General features: G+C 40.2%; 1 protein-coding gene across 2 annotated transcripts; it reads right to left on the bottom strand.

Moving 5' to 3' along the window:
* On the bottom strand, positions 1 to 15,862 carry CCT2 (chaperonin containing TCP1 subunit 2). 2 transcript variants are annotated; one of them, XM_045365600.2, is made up of 16 exons: positions 15,798 to 15,862; positions 15,011 to 15,085; positions 14,536 to 14,601; positions 13,726 to 13,837; positions 13,341 to 13,417; positions 13,091 to 13,203; positions 12,108 to 12,310; positions 9,656 to 9,756; positions 8,703 to 8,830; positions 8,197 to 8,300; positions 4,510 to 4,629; positions 4,018 to 4,146; positions 3,716 to 3,819; positions 3,372 to 3,471; positions 1,561 to 1,702; positions 1 to 276 (listed from the first exon to the last, which is right to left on the bottom strand). In XM_045365600.2, exons 1-16 carry the CDS (start codon positions 15,798 to 15,800, stop codon positions 246 to 248), a joined length of 1,608 nt encoding a protein of 535 aa, XP_045221535.1. In that variant the 5' UTR covers positions 15,801 to 15,862; the 3' UTR covers positions 1 to 245. The 2 variants fall into 2 exon arrangements, with proteins under 2 accessions (XP_045221535.1, XP_065380630.1); XM_065524558.2 differs by lacking the exon at positions 15,798 to 15,862 and adding an exon at positions 15,341 to 15,471.
* Positions 15,863 to 18,723: the final 2,861 nt, after the last annotated feature.

Raw genomic sequence — 18,723 nt, 5'->3', positions numbered from 1 at the left:
TAATTGTTCAAATGTTTATTTTAATGCACAGTATGAGAAATGAACTTTTAAATCAACTGATTTGTATGGAAAATGACACGGCAAATAAATTAGACCTATGTTAAAGAGAAGGTCAGCTAAATAGCCAAACTTAAGGATACAAAATGGGCACCAATAAACAGATTCCACAGTCTTCTTTAAGAGACTACCTTTCAAACACAACTTTGCTAGAAACTGGTCCAAAGATCAATGGCACGTGGGAATGCTTAACAGGGGTGGTGATCAGGGACACGTTTCCTATGAAAGTAAGAAAAAAGTCAACAGTGAAAAATGAAGAGCATGATTTTATCCGAAGTACTATACTAAATACAAACACAACTAGAATCCTGTACTAAAACTGTTATAGCTCTGCAATGGTTTGCACGTGTGTCCCCTATACAACTCACATTGAAACTGAATTCCCAATGTGGCAGTATTGGAAGTTGGGCTTTTAAGAGGTGACCAGGTTATGTCATGGACTAATGGGTTATACAGCAATGGGACTGCTGGCTTTAGGCGAGACTGAGCTAGCCACTCAGCCCCTCTCCGTGTGATGCCCTAGCACATCAAGACTGTTCTGCTTTGGGACTCTGCAGACACCCCCACCAAGAAGCAGCACCTTTTATTCTCATCTTTTATTCTTTGGTGACCATACAATAAGGGGGCACAGAACAATCTTTTGGAAAGATGGGATAAGGGTACTAGTAAATTTTTACTTAATGCTTGTTCAAGGATCTAAAGCTTGAGAAACACTGCTTTTAGAGGCAAACACAACAGTTAAGAGAAGCTGAAGAAGCTTAAGAATAGATCAAAGAGTACAGCATTATACAGGGGTCATATAAAGAGATAAACTTTTCAACCTTAGTAGCTTATGGAGGGACTAGGATGCTAACCACTGTCAAAAGAGTTATGAAGCAGCTGTCACAGGGCACTGATCTGAAAAACAAGTCCTCTGGAGATTAATAAGGAACATGAAAAAGAAGCCCATGGTCTGGTAAGTTTGGAAGGCTGGGTTAAACAAAATTAAGTTTCTTTACTGCAAATTACTCAGAATTTGCTAATAAAAGATACCTAATCTCTAAAACAGTATCAGACCAAACAAGGTATCACACATTTTTTAAGTGTATTTCAATTGTGGCTGAGGGCATTGACTTATTGTGAAGATTTCTGGGAGTAGGTGTGGCTATATGACATTGCCCCTAATCAGAACACTTTAGTTACAGAACTCAAGTTTCCTTTTGCTATAATTCTGTTTAAAGACAATAGAAAGCATCACAGCATCTATTGTCCTCAGTACTTGACCTCTCCAAGCATGGCTCTTTCTGTGCCTTTTCAATCCTAAGAGCTACCTCAGCTGCCCATCCTCTTAAGTTTTTCTGGCTTAAGTGTTAAGAGTTGTGATATTTTAAATAACTTACATAATACTTTTACCCAGGCAAAACTGTCTCTGCTTTTCATTAACTCTAATTATAAAATGAACACAGCTCCCTAATTTTTTTGTTTTGCTGTTAATAATTTTTTCTGAGAAGAGTGTTAGGGTACCTGGGTGCTGCTTTGATGATGTTGTCCACACGCAGAATCACCTCTGCTGCTTCAGCTGCACTCAGAAGAACCTGTCGCTTCACTTGAAAACTTTCTGTTATACCCAGGATAGCCATATCGCCAATGGTGCCTTCCCTCATATCTAAAAAGAAAAAATGTTTACTAAAAAGTAGTTTTAACTATCAAAACATCTCTAATGATTTATAATAAAAATTAATCCTGTTATTAATAAAATTAGGACACCAACTACTTTACTCAGTAGGTGGATATGCCTACAAATGAGCTCAAAGAAAGGCTTTAGATCACCTGTGATCAGAAGCTGGAGACTGGCCTGGCAAACATGGTAAAATCCCATCTCTACTAAAAATATAAAAATTAGCCGAGCATGGTGGTGGGCACCTGTAATCCCAGCTACTCAGGAGGCTGAGGCAGGAGAATCACTTGAACCTGGGAGGTGGAGGTGGCAGTGAGCTGAGATCATGCCATTGCACTCTAGCCTGGGCAACATCAGCAAAACTCTATCTCAAAAAATAAACAAATAAAATAAAAGGGGCCAGGCTCAGTGGCTCACACCTATAATCCTAACACTTTGGGAGGCTGAGGCAGGAGGATTGCTTGAGGCCAGCCTGAACAACATAGTGAGATCGCCCCCATCTCTTAAGAAAATAAAAATAATTTAGTCAGGCATTGTGGCATGTGCCCTAACTACTTGGAAGGCTGAGGAAGGAGAACTGCTTGAGCCAGGGGTTCAAGGCCACAGTGAATTATAATGGTGCCACTGCACTCCAGCCTGGGGAACAGCAAGACCACTGTCTCAGTAATAATAATAATAATAATAATGATGTCAACTACTGGTCACCCTATTAATTAGAAGACAACAATGTCAAATAATGAAAAACAAATGGGGGCCAGGCACGGTGGCTCAAGCCTGTAATCCCAGCACTTTGTGAGGCCGAGACGGGCGGATCACGGGGTCAGGAGATTGAGACCATCCTGGCTAACACGGTGAAACCCCGTCTCTACTAAAAAATACAAAAAAACTAGCCGGGCGAGGTGGCGGGCACCTGTAGTCCCAGCTACTTGGGAGGCTGAGGCAGGAGAATGGTGTAAACCTGGGAGGCGGAGCCTGCAGTGAGCCGAGATCCGGCCACTGCACTCCGGCCTGGGAGACAGAGTGAGACTCTGTCTCAAAAAAAAAAAAAAAAGAAAAACAAATGGAAGAAAATTCAGAAGTCATCTACACAACTTCTCTTCTTGTGAGAATCCTGCTTCACTTTCTCACAGATTAACCGGTGCTCCCTCTTGTTCAATGACAGGATTATCTATCTTCTTAAGACTACTCTATAATGTCCAGCACAGCTTGTCAGAAAGTTTTTCAATACGAATTAAATCTGCCTCATTGGCCACTCTTACCTATGGACTGGAGATCTGTGATCTGTACTCAAGATTATCTCGCAGTAAGTTTACTATGAAATTAGGAGTTAATACTGATTGTATAAGCAACATAATAGTTTATGTTATTTTCCAGAGTGTAAGTATTGTTTATATTTAAATCCTATAGTCATTATATACCAAATAGTTACAAATCTTCTAATCAGTTTTATATGTCTTATGGAATAACAAAGTTTGGGAAATGCTGAGCATATAAAGTCACACACATTTTCCCAGCACATATAATGGTTACGAGGACAAAGCAGAAGAGTCTTTTATATGGTTGGTTATCGTTAACTCTTTATGCTCCAAAAGAAAAAAAGGGCCGGTGAAAAGAGTTACTTTTAACAACGGCCACAAAGTTCCCCTTGATTGCTTACCCAGTCCAGCAGTGGTATTGCCTTCACTGTGAGCAGCCCTGAGCTGGGCCACCAGGTCTGCACTGTCATAGCCTGCATTGTCAGCTATGATGGTTGGCAACTATGAAATGAAGAAAACAAGTAACTACTCACTCTAAGAACCACTGATTTACTCCTAACTAGGATAGCTTTTTAAAATTATGCATTTAGAAACAATGTAATATCTGCTTCAATTACTGCTCACGAAGAAGAGAAACTCCAGAATTAAATTTAAAAGCAGTATTAACCAGTTTATTTTCTACTCATTTTAAAACTATCAATAACCACAAAACTTAAGTTCAGATCTCTCATTCTGATTAACTTACCATTCTCAGTGCTTTAGCGTAAGACTCCATTGCAACAGCTTCTTTGCCTGGTGTTCTATTGGCAAGCTGTGTCACAGCATGAGCCATCAACATCTCAGAACAGCCTATAGATTAAATTTCCAACAAAATATTGTAAAACTTAGTTGTCTCCAAGATACTGAATTACTGACTTTAAGATATGCCAAGCATTTTAAAATTTAGTGCAAAGGCAATATAAAGTTTCTATAAGAACCATTAAAACCACTTATGACTTATATTGTACTTCAAGAAATAAAAATATTCAACATTTTCTAAATGCTTACCTCCTCCATAAACTGTTCTAGAGTCCTTTACAGTTTGCGCAAGAACACAAAGAGCGTCATGCAAAGATCTTTCTGCTTCATCTAAAATTTGTTGAGTGGCACCACGCAAAACAATGGTACAAGCCTCACCTAAAATTAAAAGTCACAGTGACCACTTAGGGACAAAAAGTTTGCCTTCTATTATTTATACAGGTGTTGGTTATATTACTGGGTTCTGAAAGCTGATCTGTCTTCCTGTATTATACATTCTCCAACAATCAAGGTTCATAATGGTTCTAAGTTATCAAGGAAAAAAACTATGTTGAACATGCACTTTTCACAAAGACACAGTAATACAAGATTGACCTCAAGAGACTGAAACAAAATATGTATCATGCTTCTGAAGAGTTAAGACTTGTAAGATACACTATTCTAGTAATTACAATAGCCTTTACTTCAACAGAGCCTAGCAAGAATTTAGACACCTTAACCAGGATCTACATAATCACTCACCAAGGGCAACCCCAGAAAAGTGAATGAGTTTGTCTTCTCCAATCATGACTTCCTCGATAAGTTTGCAACTTCCAAGCTTCACCAGTTCTGGGTGATCAAAGGTAGAGGCAATTTCACCACCTATAAGCATAAACATTTATTAGCTAAATGCACGGCAGGCTTAAAATTCCTGTTTTCTAATAAGCAGTAATGGATAATGATAGGTGATGTGTTTAACATTTTAAAGATTGATTGCTTATTATATACCAGGCACTCTTTAAATACTTCATATTGACTAATCTTTAAAACAATCCTCTTGGATAGGCTCCATTATTATCCATTTTACACATGATAAAAATGAGGCCAAGAGGTTTACTTTCCTATCCAAAGTTACCCAACTAGGATGAACATAAAAAGCTGGGGTTCAAACCCAAGCAGTCTGGCTTCAGATCTATAAGCACACACTATACAATACTACCTCCCAAAGGTTAAAGTGAGTCTTAAAGCAGTTACTTTTGAACTGAAATTCAGATTCTCTTCTGAATCCAATCTGTAATTCCCAGCACAAGACATGAAAATATTTGTCCTGTATGTCAACCACTATACACTTCATGAACCGCTTAATAATCACCTGGTATCTCTATCACAAATGAAATGTCCTAAGGCCTAAAAAAAAGAAATGCATACTACGAATTTCCCAGACCAAATTTAATAAGAACAAATTAATTTTAGTCCTTATGTCTCATTTCTATTCCTATTTTCCCTCCATCTTCCATGCTGTAAACTGAACAGGTCAGTCACTTCATTCCCTATTTCCTAACTAAGCAAGTCAAGTTTCCATTTCAAAATTCTTTTCTCTAGCTGACTACTCTTTTCATAATGTGAACTGCATATATTATCAATCAACCCTTCTCTTCCTATTCCTTACTGATAAATCTGTCAATGCCCTATTATTTATTTTACAATAAATTCATAAAGACTCTGGTCTTCTAAACTACTAATTTATACTCATAATTTGTATAAAGTTCTTTTTACTTCTGGCTGAGAAAATTCTGAGACTGCTTTGTGTTCTAGATGTGAGACACAACAGATATTTCAGATGTCATATCCAAAAATAACACTAACTTGGCTTATGAAACTTTTCACTTCATCCTTCTACATGTAAGGCTTTGTTTCTTTCTTTTTAAAAAGACAGTGTCTTGCTATGTTGCCTAGACTGGAGTGCAATGACTGTTCACCAGGCACCATCATAGCACACTACAGCCCCAACCTCCTGGGCATAAGCAATCTTTCTGCCTCAGTCTCTTGAATGGATGAAACTACTGGCACATGCCACCATGCCCAGCTCAAGACATTTAATGACACCTGCAAGAACCAATGTTATCAAACACCTTTGACAACTACTGAGCTTTTAAGGATGGGAGCCACCATGTGGTCAACTTCATAGACGTATAGTTGGTGTACTTTAAATAAACATTCTTCTGGGTATATACAGCAATTTCATGTCAAGACCTTACGATACGTTTATCCCATCAATATATTATTACCATTTACTTCTCACATCTTTTTTTTTTGAGATGGAGTCTCGCTCTGTCACCCAGGCTGGAGTGCAGTGGCGCCAATCTCAGCTCACTGCAACCTCCATTTCCTGGGTCCAAGTGATTTTCCTGCCTCAGCCTCCCAAGTAGCTGGGACTACAGGCGCCCACCACCACGCCTGGCTAATTTTTGTATTTTTAGTAGAGACAGGGTTTCACCATATTGGCCAGGCTGGTCTCAAACTCCAGACCTTGTGATCCGCCCACTTAGGCCTCCCAAAGTGCTGGGATTACAGGCGTGAGCCATCGCACCCGGCCTCTTACATCTTTATTTTGTGGAACTAAAGAATGAATTACACAAACATGAGCATCTTAAATTTTGTTTATTTGTCGCCTTAAAGCATCAAGTATGCAGCGGCTCCTAAAGAACTTTAAAGCAGGTAAACCCACTTCAAGTAATTAGAAGAAAATGTCTCTTGGTTAGAGGAAGACTATGCTTCTCAAATGATTTTTAAAAATGTCTTAAGAGATCATTCTGGGATGAGACCAAGTCCACTCTCCAAAGGTTAGTACACTATAATTTCTTCTAATAATCATGGCAGTTCCAAACCATGTGGCAGCCCTACTGACTTCACAACTCATAACCCATGTCTCCAGTTCTCCTTAATTCCCATTTCCAAACCCACTTTCCAACCTATTCATTCATTTTCAAGGACCTAAAATCTAGAAAAATCTGTTAAACTTAGTTTTCTAGGGCTTAGAGTTTACTATGAAAACCATTAACAAAACTATACTTATACCCCTAAATCTATAAACATTTAATAAACAAAATTTTTTAAACCATTAGTTACCACAATAAAGAGCAGACAAGCTACATTTTTTTTTTTTTTTTTTAATTTAAAGACAGGGTCTTGCTCTGTCACTTAGGATGGAGTGCAGTGATGTGATCATAGCTCACTGCAGCCATGAACTCCTGGGCTGAAGAGATCTCCTGCCTCAACCTCCCAAGTAGACGACTACAGGCATGTGCCACCACGCCTGGCTAATTTTTTGTAGAGACAGTCTTACTATATTGCCCAGGCTGGTCTTGAACTCCTGGCTTCAAGCAATCTTCCTGCCTTGGCCTCTCAAAGCACTGGGATTACAAGAATGAGCCACTGCAACCAGCCTGAACTCTTATGTCATTTTGATATAGACAGACATGTCTGATTTACAAACACAGTTTCTATTTGACTCAACTGGAATTATATCACTCATACTTCTTTTAAAGGGTATTGAGGTATACTAATTTCCATTATACAATGTTGACTGTTTCACTTATGCTAACCTTTATTACTTTCAGAAACTTAAAAAAATTAATAAAAGTAATGTTTCAGTACTTGACTCACTCTTCAGCATACAGTAAGTGTTCAATAAAGGTTACCTATTATAACTGTACTACTACAAAGGACACAAAGCATTCAGCTACTTACTTGGCAATAAAAACAAATGAACAAACTAGATAAATATAAATAGACTTAAGACTTTTTAAAGCTCTAGTTTGTTCAGATTTTAACAATGGTCTTACAGGTTTGTGAGAAAAAATACATCTATCTTTTTTTTGCTGTTGTTGAGACAGGGTCTCACTCTGTCGCCAAGGCTGGAGTGCAGTGGCACGATCGCCATGATTGCAGCCTCTGCCTCCCAGGCTCAAGACAGTCTCATCCCTCAGCCTACCAAGTGGTTAGGATCACAGGCGCTCGCCACCACACCTGGCCAATTTTTTTTTTTTTTTTTTTTTTGTAGGGATGGGGTTTCGCCATGTTGCCCAGGTTGGTCTGAAATTCCTGAACGCAAGCGATCTGGCTGCCTCGGCCTCCCAAAAGTGCTGGGATTACAGGCACGAGCCACTGCACCCAGCCAAAAATCTACCCTTAAAACAGTGACACAATGAAAGAAATCTATACCTACAGCAAACGTGGTATATAATTTGGTATAGTAAATGTAATGTATCTGCATATCTAAATTAAAGATATCCAAGAGTATAGATTTCAGAATAACTGTTGAAATTCTAAACTCCTTAAAGGGACTCCTTCCTTTGATTTCTTAACAATGAATTGCATATAGTAACAAATAATAAATCCAAGAGTGACTATTGTGTTTGTTAAAAAAACAATACCTTTTTTCCATACCTGTGACAAGAGCTAGGCGTTCCACACCTGCAAAATCTGCATGCTCAATAGCCATGACACCAGCAGCACCAAAGAGCTGTTCAGGATAATTATAAATTAATTGCCTGTAAATAAAATATATGAAAACATTATGCTCAAAACTATTACAAGATAAACTACATTAGACTAAAAAACAAGTAAACATTTTTACCACACAAGTAAAAGAAATGCAAATTAGAACAAGATTGCATTTCTTACCTGTATAATTAGAATTTATCAATTACAGTACTAATGCATCCACTACTAGCATTGAAAACAGGTGTTCTTTATTATAGTAACTGTATAAATCAATCCCATAATTCTGGCCACTGTAAGTGTGCATAAATCACAGTTTACAAATTATGAAAATCCATAATTTAGGTGAAGTTATGTAAGGCAGTTCCTAACAAATCATTAATTCAACATAAGTAAATATAAAGTATTCCTTAAACTTTCATAGAAAAAAATCCTTTCTTACAAGCACAGACCTGTTAATAAAGCAATTTATTCCATGCTTAAGAATACGTTCAACTTTCTCCTTCATTTTTTCCTTTTCCGCATGTTCTATTTCTGCAACCTTTGCTGTAGAATCAACTCTTACCCGGGAACCAAATATCTAAGACAAAGAAAAGCATAAAGAGAGCATCAGTTTCATTACTTTATTTTTTGAGATTGAGTCTCGCTCTGTTGCTCAGGCTGGAGTGCAGTGGGGCAATCTCGGCTCACTGCAACCTCCACCCCCCGGGTTCAAGTGATTCTCCTGCCTCAGCCTTCCAAGTGGTTGGGATTACAGGTGCACGCCACCACGCCCAGCTAATTTTTGTATTTTTAGTAGCATGGGGTTTCACCATCTCATACTGGACAGGTTGGCCTCGAACTCCTGACCTTGTGATCCGCCTGCCGGGCCTCCCAAAGTGCTGGGATTACAGGCGTGAATCACCATGCCAGTCCTCATTACTCTTTTTAAAGAGTCCCATAGCATATCTCAACATTTTTACCAATGTATATATCAAAAAGTATATACATGTGTATATATACAATAGACACCTATCCCAAGCTTTTTAGTGCAATTGATTCCTGAGTTTATAGAAGCCAGCAATTTTTTTTTTCTTTTTTTTTTTTTTTTGAGACTTTAGAGACAGAGTTTCACTCTTGTTGCCCAGGCTCGAGTGCGGTGGCACAATCTCCTGGGTTCAAGCGATTCTCCCGCCTCAGCCTCCCAAGTAGCTGGGATTACAGACATGCGCCACCACGCCCAGCTAATTTTGTATTTTGTATTTTTTTTTAAGTAGAGACAGGGTTTCTCCATGTTGGTCAGGCTGGTCTCAAACTTCCGACCTCAGATGATCCACCGCCTCGGCCTCCCAAACTGCTAGGATTACAGGAGTGAGCCACTCCGCCTGGCCAGCAATTTGAATTTTTAAAAAGTACAGTTACATACCTTTATTTTGTCTGTATCCATACCAGTATTTGCAATAAGAATTTTAGCATTTTCAATTCGTTTTGGTTGATTTACTCCAATTTTTTTATCCAACAGAAAGCCTACAATAAATATAAGAACAGTATCATATTTAATACTTCAAAGCAGCCTTAGTAAATCTTATAAAGCTGTCTGCTTTATCATATCACTATTTCAAAGAAGCTATTTAAGTCCAATTTACCAAGCTCTTAGAAGGTATAAAAGCAAGCTTGTCCAACCCACCTTATTTTGTTGTTGTTTTGCTTTGTTTTAGGCTTTTAGCGCCTGAAAGCCATGGATTTTAGCTTCTGTCTCTAGTGATAAGAAAAGAGGGATGAGGAAGGGGCTTTACTGGCCCAACCAGAAACAGAAACTAGGAACCCATGACTGTATTCTCTTCCTTGGACACTCCTGGTATAAAGCATCCCACTAGAAGAGTTATTACAAAATTCATTTAATGGGTTACTTAAAAAATATGAAACAGGAAATATGAGAACACAGTACAGACAGTAAAATTAAACAGTATTTTGAAACTTTTGTTTCAGATATATACTACACCCACATTTGTATGGGTTGCAAAATAAAGACAACAGGTTAAGTCCACTTTTATTAGCTTGAAATCACCACCACAAGAGAAAAACTGAAGATTCAGGTATTGAGGCTGGTGGTAAAAATGAAAAACCATGGACAATGGAGTCAGATAAACCTGACCCCAATCATGCCCCTGCTGCTGGCTATATAACCTTGGACAAATTATCCAACCAGAGATGCTAATTTGTAAAACAGGAATGTAACCAGTGGCAGAGGTGCTAGTTACCAGCCTAGTCCTGTTGCTTTGGAATCATCATACAAACCCAGTACCACCTACCTCTCCAGGCCTTTTTTGGTTATGTTAGAAACTTTTCTCTTACGAAGCCACCTTTATCTTGGATTTTCTACTCTATTCAAGTGAACTTAATCCTCACTCACCAGGTCATGATGACTAAATGACTAAAGTTCCTATTACAATTCCTAGTACACAGCAGACATTCAAGAATGGTGCTGCTTGTGCTACTATTCTTGTTGTAATGCTCCTATTAGAAATGCTACACAGCAGCCAGGCATGGTGGCTCACGCCTGTAATCCCAACTCTTTGGGAGGCTGAGGCAGGTGGATCACCTTAGGTCAGGAGTTCCAGACCAGCCTGGCCAACACGGCAATAATCAGTCTCTACTAAAAATACAAAAAAAATTAGCCAGGCATGGTGGCACACGCCTCTAATCCCAGCTACTTGGGAGGCTGAGGCAGGAGAATCGCTTGAACTGAGGAGGCAGAGGTTGCAGTGAGGCGACATCATGCTGCTGCACTCCAGCCTGGGTGACACAGCCAGACTCCGTCTCAAAAAAAAAAAAAAAAAAAAAAGAAATGCTACACAGCTCTTGTATATAAACTTAACTAAGAGTATTTTCAGAATCATGACATTCTCTGAAAACAAATCAAGACCTATAACATACACCAAAACCAGGACTCCAAACCACTGGTAAAAGCAGAAGTTATAAAACACCATCTAATTCTTTTTTTTCCTTCTCTGTACGAGAATGCCTATACTTTTTGACAGGTCATTTTGTGAAGTAAATTCAATGTGAAGATGATCTGGAAAACTTCACTCTATAAACAAAAAGGTACTACTAAGAAAACAGTACTTGTTATGTCTCATTTATCACTCTTTAAGAACTAGATCCTCTTGCCCTATAAACATACATAATTACTAGTTAATTTTTTTAAAATTCTTTTCTAAAAAAACTAGTCATGCCCCAGTATACAAGGGATACTGGTTCCAAGATGCCCACACACACCAAAATCCACACATACTTAAGTTCCAGGCTGACTGGAACCAGTAGATTTGAAAAGTTGGCCTGCTATATAAACGGGTTTCAAATCCTGCAAATACTGCATTTTCCATCCACATTCGGTTGCACATGCACAAACCACGGACACAAAGGGCTGACTATATTTATTGAAAAAACCTGCGTTAAGTGAATCTACATAGTTCAAACCCATGTTGTTCAATGGTCAACTGTACATCCTCGACAACCAGCTAACACAATGATATGACTGACCCAGACCCTTCCTGGAGAATACACATATAATCCTGGTAAAAGTACCATTTGAGAATAAATGATTTCTAGCAAAAGAAAACTACATTTCCTCTTTATCAGAGACTGCAAATAACTTCATGGTAGTTAAGTAAACTCTAGAGATCATCAACAATGCTGGAATAGTGTGGGAAGAGGAGTACACTCAATGAAATGACAAAAATGGTTGCACATATGGTATGTCCTTAAATTCAAGTTCACTGGCTTTGTAAAGTGTCACTGGTCCCAAAACAGAATTCACTCAGTATTCAGCCCTCAGCATCTAATCAAAGCTTCTTGTATCTGACATTCATACATACCTTCATCTAAATAAGAATCTGCCAAACTTCCTCCTAGCTTCTTGATAATATGAATTGCCTCGAGGTTGCCAGAGCCTTTCAGTCTGAGAACTGCTTCTACAGCTAACTTTGTAAAGTGGTCTTTGTGATGAGTAAGAAGTTTTGAGGATAATGTTGTGCCCGCAATATTCATTAAATCTTGACGGAATTTTACTTCATCGGAACTAAATAAAACCAACCAAATACACATATTAACCTTACTTTTCAAAATTTATCTAGATATTCATGTCAATAGATAATTTTACCCTAACTGGTCAAGTTTGTAAGCTATAAGAAAAGAATTAAACCTCAGCAGTAATCAAGAAACACAAATTATTTTCCCCACCAAACTGGCAAAATGCCAAAAAAAAAAGTGGGGGGTGGGGTACAGCACACAAGCAAGCAAAAATCTAATATTGGCAAGAATATGAGAAATGGCTGGGCACAGTGGCTCACGCCTCTAATCCTAGCACTTTGGGAGACTGAGGAGGGTGGCCTGTAATCCTAGCACTTTGGGAGACTGAGGAGGGTGGATCACTTGAGGTCAGCTCAAGACCAGCCTGACCAACATGGTGAAACTCCATCTACACTAAAAATACAAAATTAGCTGGGTATGGTGGCACATGCCTGCAGTCCCAACTACTTGGGAAGCTGAGGCAAGAGAATCGCTTGAATCCAGGAGGCAGAGGTCGCAGTCAGCCGAGATCACACCACTGCACTCCATCCTGGGAAACTCTAAGAGCGAGACTCCGTCTCAAAATAAATAAATAAATAAAAAGAATGTGAAAAACAAGTAATATTATACAGTTGCAAATGGGAAAATTAGTAAAAATGCCTTAAAACAGTGGTCCCCAACCTTTTTGGCACCAGGGACTGGTTTCAAGGAAAACAATTTTTCTACCTGCATTAAGCATGTTATGAAAGAACACTAAATGTTTAGAACAGTAGTACTTTGGTGTACCAACCCATGATCGACTGCAGAACTCAACAGTGCCTCTCTTGCAGCCTTTGTGGCTTCTCTCCAACCTGCTATGATGGTCTGTGGATGAATCTTTTTTGCAATTAAAGATTCTGCTTCCTATTAATAGTTATAAAATAAAAGTTATAAATAGAAAATTATTAAGCACTCAACAGTAAAGATGGAGGAAGTAAGGACTTGATTACCTCTGATACTCAAAAACAGTAGGAAAAACAGAGTTGCTCAGTTGCTCTTACCCTTAATAATTCTGCTGCTAAAACGGTAACAGAGGTAGTGCCATCACCAACTTCATCATCTTGAACCCTTGACATATCTAGAAAAAGAAATTAGTTAACTCAAAATTGCTTCTTTGCTTACTAAATTCTCCAAAAATATTCACTACCAATCTAAACTTATCAAGGTTCCTCATACAAAAAATTCTTTGGAACTTTGAGGTCTGAAATGCAACAGTTTACCACCAATATATGGCACTCCTGAAGCTTGTATTTTAACAATGATAATTAAAACCCAGTGGATATCAATTGACAGTACAATTGGTCAACACAGCCTATTTATAAAGTTATTTCAAAAATGTTAACCAATAGTATTATTAGGTTGGTGAAAAAGTATATTCAGACTTACCAACTAAAACTTTAGCTGCTGGATTGTCAACACCAATGTTTTTCAGAATAGTGGCACCATCATTGGTTACCATAAGAGAGGCATCTCGTCCGCTGCTTAGAAGAATTTTGTCCTAAAGGGAACATAATTGGTTCAAGTTAAGATATAAGTACATCTTGAAGAATGCATGGTTCAATCAGTATTCTCATACAGTGCTAGTGTTATCAACACCCTGGATGGCTATTTTGTGGTATCCATTCATCAAATGTTTTCAATACATACACCATGTTAACCAAACCGTGGTATCTACCCCTAGAAACATCAGAAGCACAGGGAGACACTAGTTTTTGTTTCAACACTGTTAACTGCAAAAACAATGGAAAGAAACTATCAGTACAGCCATAATTAAATTATAAAATAATTAAGGTACAGGATAATATTTGACAGTTAAAGAGGAGGCAGTATTATCTACTTACACTGAAAGGAATTTAAAAGACCAAGCTACAAAACAGTATTGATAAATAGTATCTATGTTTTATAAAACAGTATCTATTACATGAGTATAAAATACATAATAAAGTACACATAATTCTACATAAACAGAAAATTAGAAGTAGTACATGCAAATTATAACACTACTTGTCACTGAGGAGGGGCATAGGATTGGGGATGGTGATTCTGGGGACTCTGATTTTTACTAAGAACATACTTGTCTTTTATAATTAAACGTTCTAAAGATTAAAAAGCATTTTAAAATGTTTGTTATTAATTATATTTCCACTAAGGGCTCTAAAACAATATTAAAACATAAAACTTTTCTATTTTTCTTACCATGCCTTTGGGTCCCAAGGTGCTCTTTACCAAGTCTCCAATGGCGATGGCACCAATAAAAGAAGTCTGGAGTAAAAACCAAGGAGATTATCAGAATCAACTTTACCGTCTTCAAGTACAGTTTTATCTTTATTTACTTTTTTTTTTTTTTTGAGGCAGAGTCTCGCTCTGTCCCCCAGGCTGGAGTGCAATGGTGCGATCTCAGCCCACCGCAACCTCCGCCTCCTGGGTTCAAGCGCTCTTCCTACCTGAGGCTCCCAAGTAGCTGGGATTACAGGCGCCCGTCACCACGCCCGACTAATTTTTGTATTTTTAGTAGAAACGGGGTTTCGCCATGTTGGCCAGGCTGGTCTTGAACTCCTGACCTCAGTTCATCCGCCTAACTCGGCCTCCCAAAGTACTGGGATTACAGGAGTGAGCCACCGCACCTGGCCTCCAGTTTTATCTTTAAAACAAAAGTTAGAACAAGGCTTACCAGGCGAGCTGTCTCTGCTCTCTCTTCATCAGCTCCTGCCTTGAAGATGTTAACAGGTGCAAGGGAAAGGGACGCCTAAAAAAGAAAACCAAGAGGCATTTCGTTTAAGTACCAATACTCTAACACATACACTGAGGTGCCTTCCACTTGTCTTACAAGTGGATATCTAAGAGAAAACCCATTTACAATAATGTTTTCAAACAAATGAAGCTTCCATCATCGGAGAAGGCATTTAAGTGGGAGAGAGGGACTTGTAGGAGAGCGACATGGCTTTTCGGATTTACAAGGCCCCAGGAGTATAAACTATACACCAGCGAGACTGACAGTTACCTACGGCTGGACAAAAGACGATGTGGAACTAAGAATGAGGCAGGGAGGGGTTTTTTGCCATCGAGGGGACGCCTGCCATGCGGGCGAGGGAACGCGGCCTCCATCTTCCACCCTCGGGTGGCTCCGGCCCCGCCGCTCCAGGCTCCGCCCCTAGAGGGAGGGCGGGGCGGGTCCCACACTAGAAATTTCTTCGCTTGGGGTGAGGCGCGGGCCTAGGCTCCCGGGACTATGCAAAGGCCTGGGCAGGAGACGCTGGCTTTGCGGTCCACTCCTCCCCTTCGTGGTGGGCTCCACCGGCTGGCCTGGCACAGGCCGCACGCCCCACGGCTCGCACCATGTGCGGCGGGCCGGAAAGCCAGAAACGGAGCCTACAACCCCAGCAGGACAGAGGAAGCAGTGGGGTGCCAAGAGCACGGGGAAGCAGGGGCAGGGCAAGAGACAGGGAGGTCAGGCTCACCATAGTTCCGAGGAATTCCGCACACAAGTGAACCCCCTCACAGCTCGTGCTCAGGGACAGCAGACAGAAGGAAGCCGGAAGTGACGTCACACACCCTACTGTCGGGGGCGGGGCCCCGGCCTTCGCGTCCCTCCGGCTGGCCGTTACCGCCAGCAAGCGTCCCATTTTGATTGGAGCCCCACGGGCCGGAAACGCAGCCTTTCACACTGGAGGGGGCGTGGCCGCCGCTCGAGGACGGAGGAATTGGGCGGTTGAGAGAGGAACAACCCAAGAACAAAGAGGCGGCTGCCGCACGAGTTGCCATAGCAATGGAGTTCTTGCTCACACTTTATTTTCTTAAATTTAATCTTTAAACTTTTGTGTTAAAATCACACATGTACACAGTTCAAAGTGTTATGTGCCAATAATGAAACCATAATTTACCTACCTCACCACTTCCTGTCTCCAGGAAAACTGCTTTCAACTTTTTCAGTTTTTTGGGGGAGCTATTTACTATCATATTCCCAGATAACATTATTGCTATGTTAATTTTAAACATTATTTACTGAGTATTACAGAAGAGGACTTCCTTTTCTCTTACTGAATTTTCAAACGTTATTTCTAACTGGACGTTGACTGTCCAGGCTAAGGTCTTGTGAACTGACAGAGACATTTATATAGTATTTTATCTTTGCCCTATTTACTCATTTTCAGGAATTTTTGCATTTCAGTCTTTTTTTTTCTCCAATAGTAGAGACGACTTACTAGTCTTTGTTTATAATAAACTGAAATATTTGGGACTGATCTTGACACTCTTACATGTTTTGGCAGACATCAAGATCAGTCCCAAATATTTCAGTTTATTACAGACAGTTTTCTACTTTCTTTAAGTTGACGGATGTCTAAAGCAAAATTTGTTCTCTAAAAAATTTTTCTGTCATCTACTGATACCCTGTTTTCTCCCTTTGATCACTTAACAAGCTCCTTGGCAGGGCGTGGTGGCTCACGCCTGTAATCCCAGCACTTCGGGAGGCTGAGGCGGGCAGATCACCTGAGGTCAGGAGTTGGAGACCAGCCTGGCCAACAAGGTGAAACCCCGTCTCTACTGAAAATACAAAAATTAGCCGGGCGTGGTGTGCGCATGCCCATAATCCCAACTACTCAGGAGGCTGAGGCAGGAGAATTGCTTGAACCCGGGAGGCAGAGGTTGCGGTGAGCCGAGATTACGCCACTGCACTCCAGCCTGGGCAACAGAGTGAGACTCTGTCTCAAAAACAAACAAACAAAAACCAAGCTCTTGGATTTTTCTTTTTCTGTTTTGTTTTGTTTTAGAGACGGGGTCTCACATGTTGCCCAGGCTGGCCTGGAACTCCTGGGCTCAAGCAATCTTCCTGCCTCAGTCTCCTGAATAGCTGGGGTCTCCTGGATTTTTGACATTGCTAACATTAACAGGAATTTTCAATTTTTAGTTGTTTCTACCCTTTGGATTTCCTCTAAGTGGGTTGATTTCCACCAGGGGTTGGCAAGCTGGGAGGGGTCAAACCCAGCCTGGCAACTGTTTTTGTATGGCCTGAGAGCTAAGAATAGTTTTTACATTTTTAAGTGGTTGAAAGAAATAAAAAATTTCCTGACACATGAAAATTCTGTGAAATTAATATTTCAGTGTCCGTAAAGCTTCGTTGGACTCCATGGGCATACCCATGCATGTTTACTCTGTCACAATACAAGAGCAGAGTTATGTGGCAGAGTTGAGTAGTCACGACAGGTTGTGTGGGCACACGAATGCTAAAACATTTATTATCTAATTCTTTACAGAAAAAGTTTGCTGACCCTGGTTTACAGTATTCCTCAGGTCCGACATGAAAAGGGGGAGTTCAGGCCGAACAAATTGTTTTTTTAAATCTCCCAAGAATTTTCTGTTCTTTGTAGGAAAACTTGGTCTTCTTTCAGGAAATGTACTTTCCTAGGCCGATCCCAAATCGCATTCTGGAATGAGAAGATTCACAATGAAAAACTAAGATGCCTGCACAATATTGAAAAAGGTTGTTTTTATTGTGGGCAAAATTACATACCTGGAGATATTTACTATGTCCTCTGGTAGGCAAGCCTGAGACTGTATGTGATGGGGAAACCAATGACTGCTCCCTGCTGGGCTTTGAATGTAGCCAGAGGCATTTGGATGGGGAGAAGGAGGCAGGCCCTGCTACCTTGTGGAACTGAGGCTAGAGGCAGCCAGGAAGAGACCCTATGATGGGACCCTTGGAAATGTGTCCCTTCTCCATGGCATCTTTTGATCCTTCCTCCTTTCCTACTTCCCCCTCCTTTGATGACACCTCTACACCCAGAGGCTAAACACTCAGCTTCTAGACCCAGACTATATGAGTTTGAATTTCAGCCATTTTACATGCTGGCTTTGTAGCCTTGGGTGGGTTTCACAGGCTCTTTAAATCAGTTCATTGAAGGCCATTCAGAGCATGATCAATGTGCTAGCTTACCAAAAACTGTCTCTTTTAGCTGTTTATACTTTTTTTTTTTTTTGAGACGGAGTTTCACTCTGTCGCTCAGGCTGGAGTGCAGTGGCATGATCTCAGCTCACTGCAACCTTCGCCTCCCAGGTTCAAGCAATTCTCCTGCCTCAGCCTCCCAAATAGCTGGGGCTACGGGCATGCACCACCACGGCTGGCTAATTTTTGTATTTTTAGTATAGACAGGGTTTAACCATGTTGGCCAGGCTGGTCTCAAACTTCTGACCTCAAGCAATCTGCCCACCTCAGCCTCCCAAAGTGCTGGCTGAGATTACAGGCATGAGCCACCACGCCTGACTTTTTTTTTTTTTTTTTTTAAATTGAGACAGGGTCTTACTCTGTCACCCAGGCTGGAGTGCAGTGGCGCGATCTCCACTTACCGCAGCCTCTGCCTCCTGGCTTCAAGCGATCCTCCCACCTGT

The sequence above is a fragment of the Macaca fascicularis genome, chromosome 11, assembly GCF_037993035.2.
Source record: "Macaca fascicularis isolate 582-1 chromosome 11, T2T-MFA8v1.1".
In the NCBI taxonomy this organism is placed as follows: domain Eukaryota; kingdom Metazoa; phylum Chordata; class Mammalia; order Primates; family Cercopithecidae; genus Macaca; species Macaca fascicularis.
Note: the sequence above shows the minus strand (reverse complement) of the source record. Positions and strands in the feature narration are given on the sequence as shown.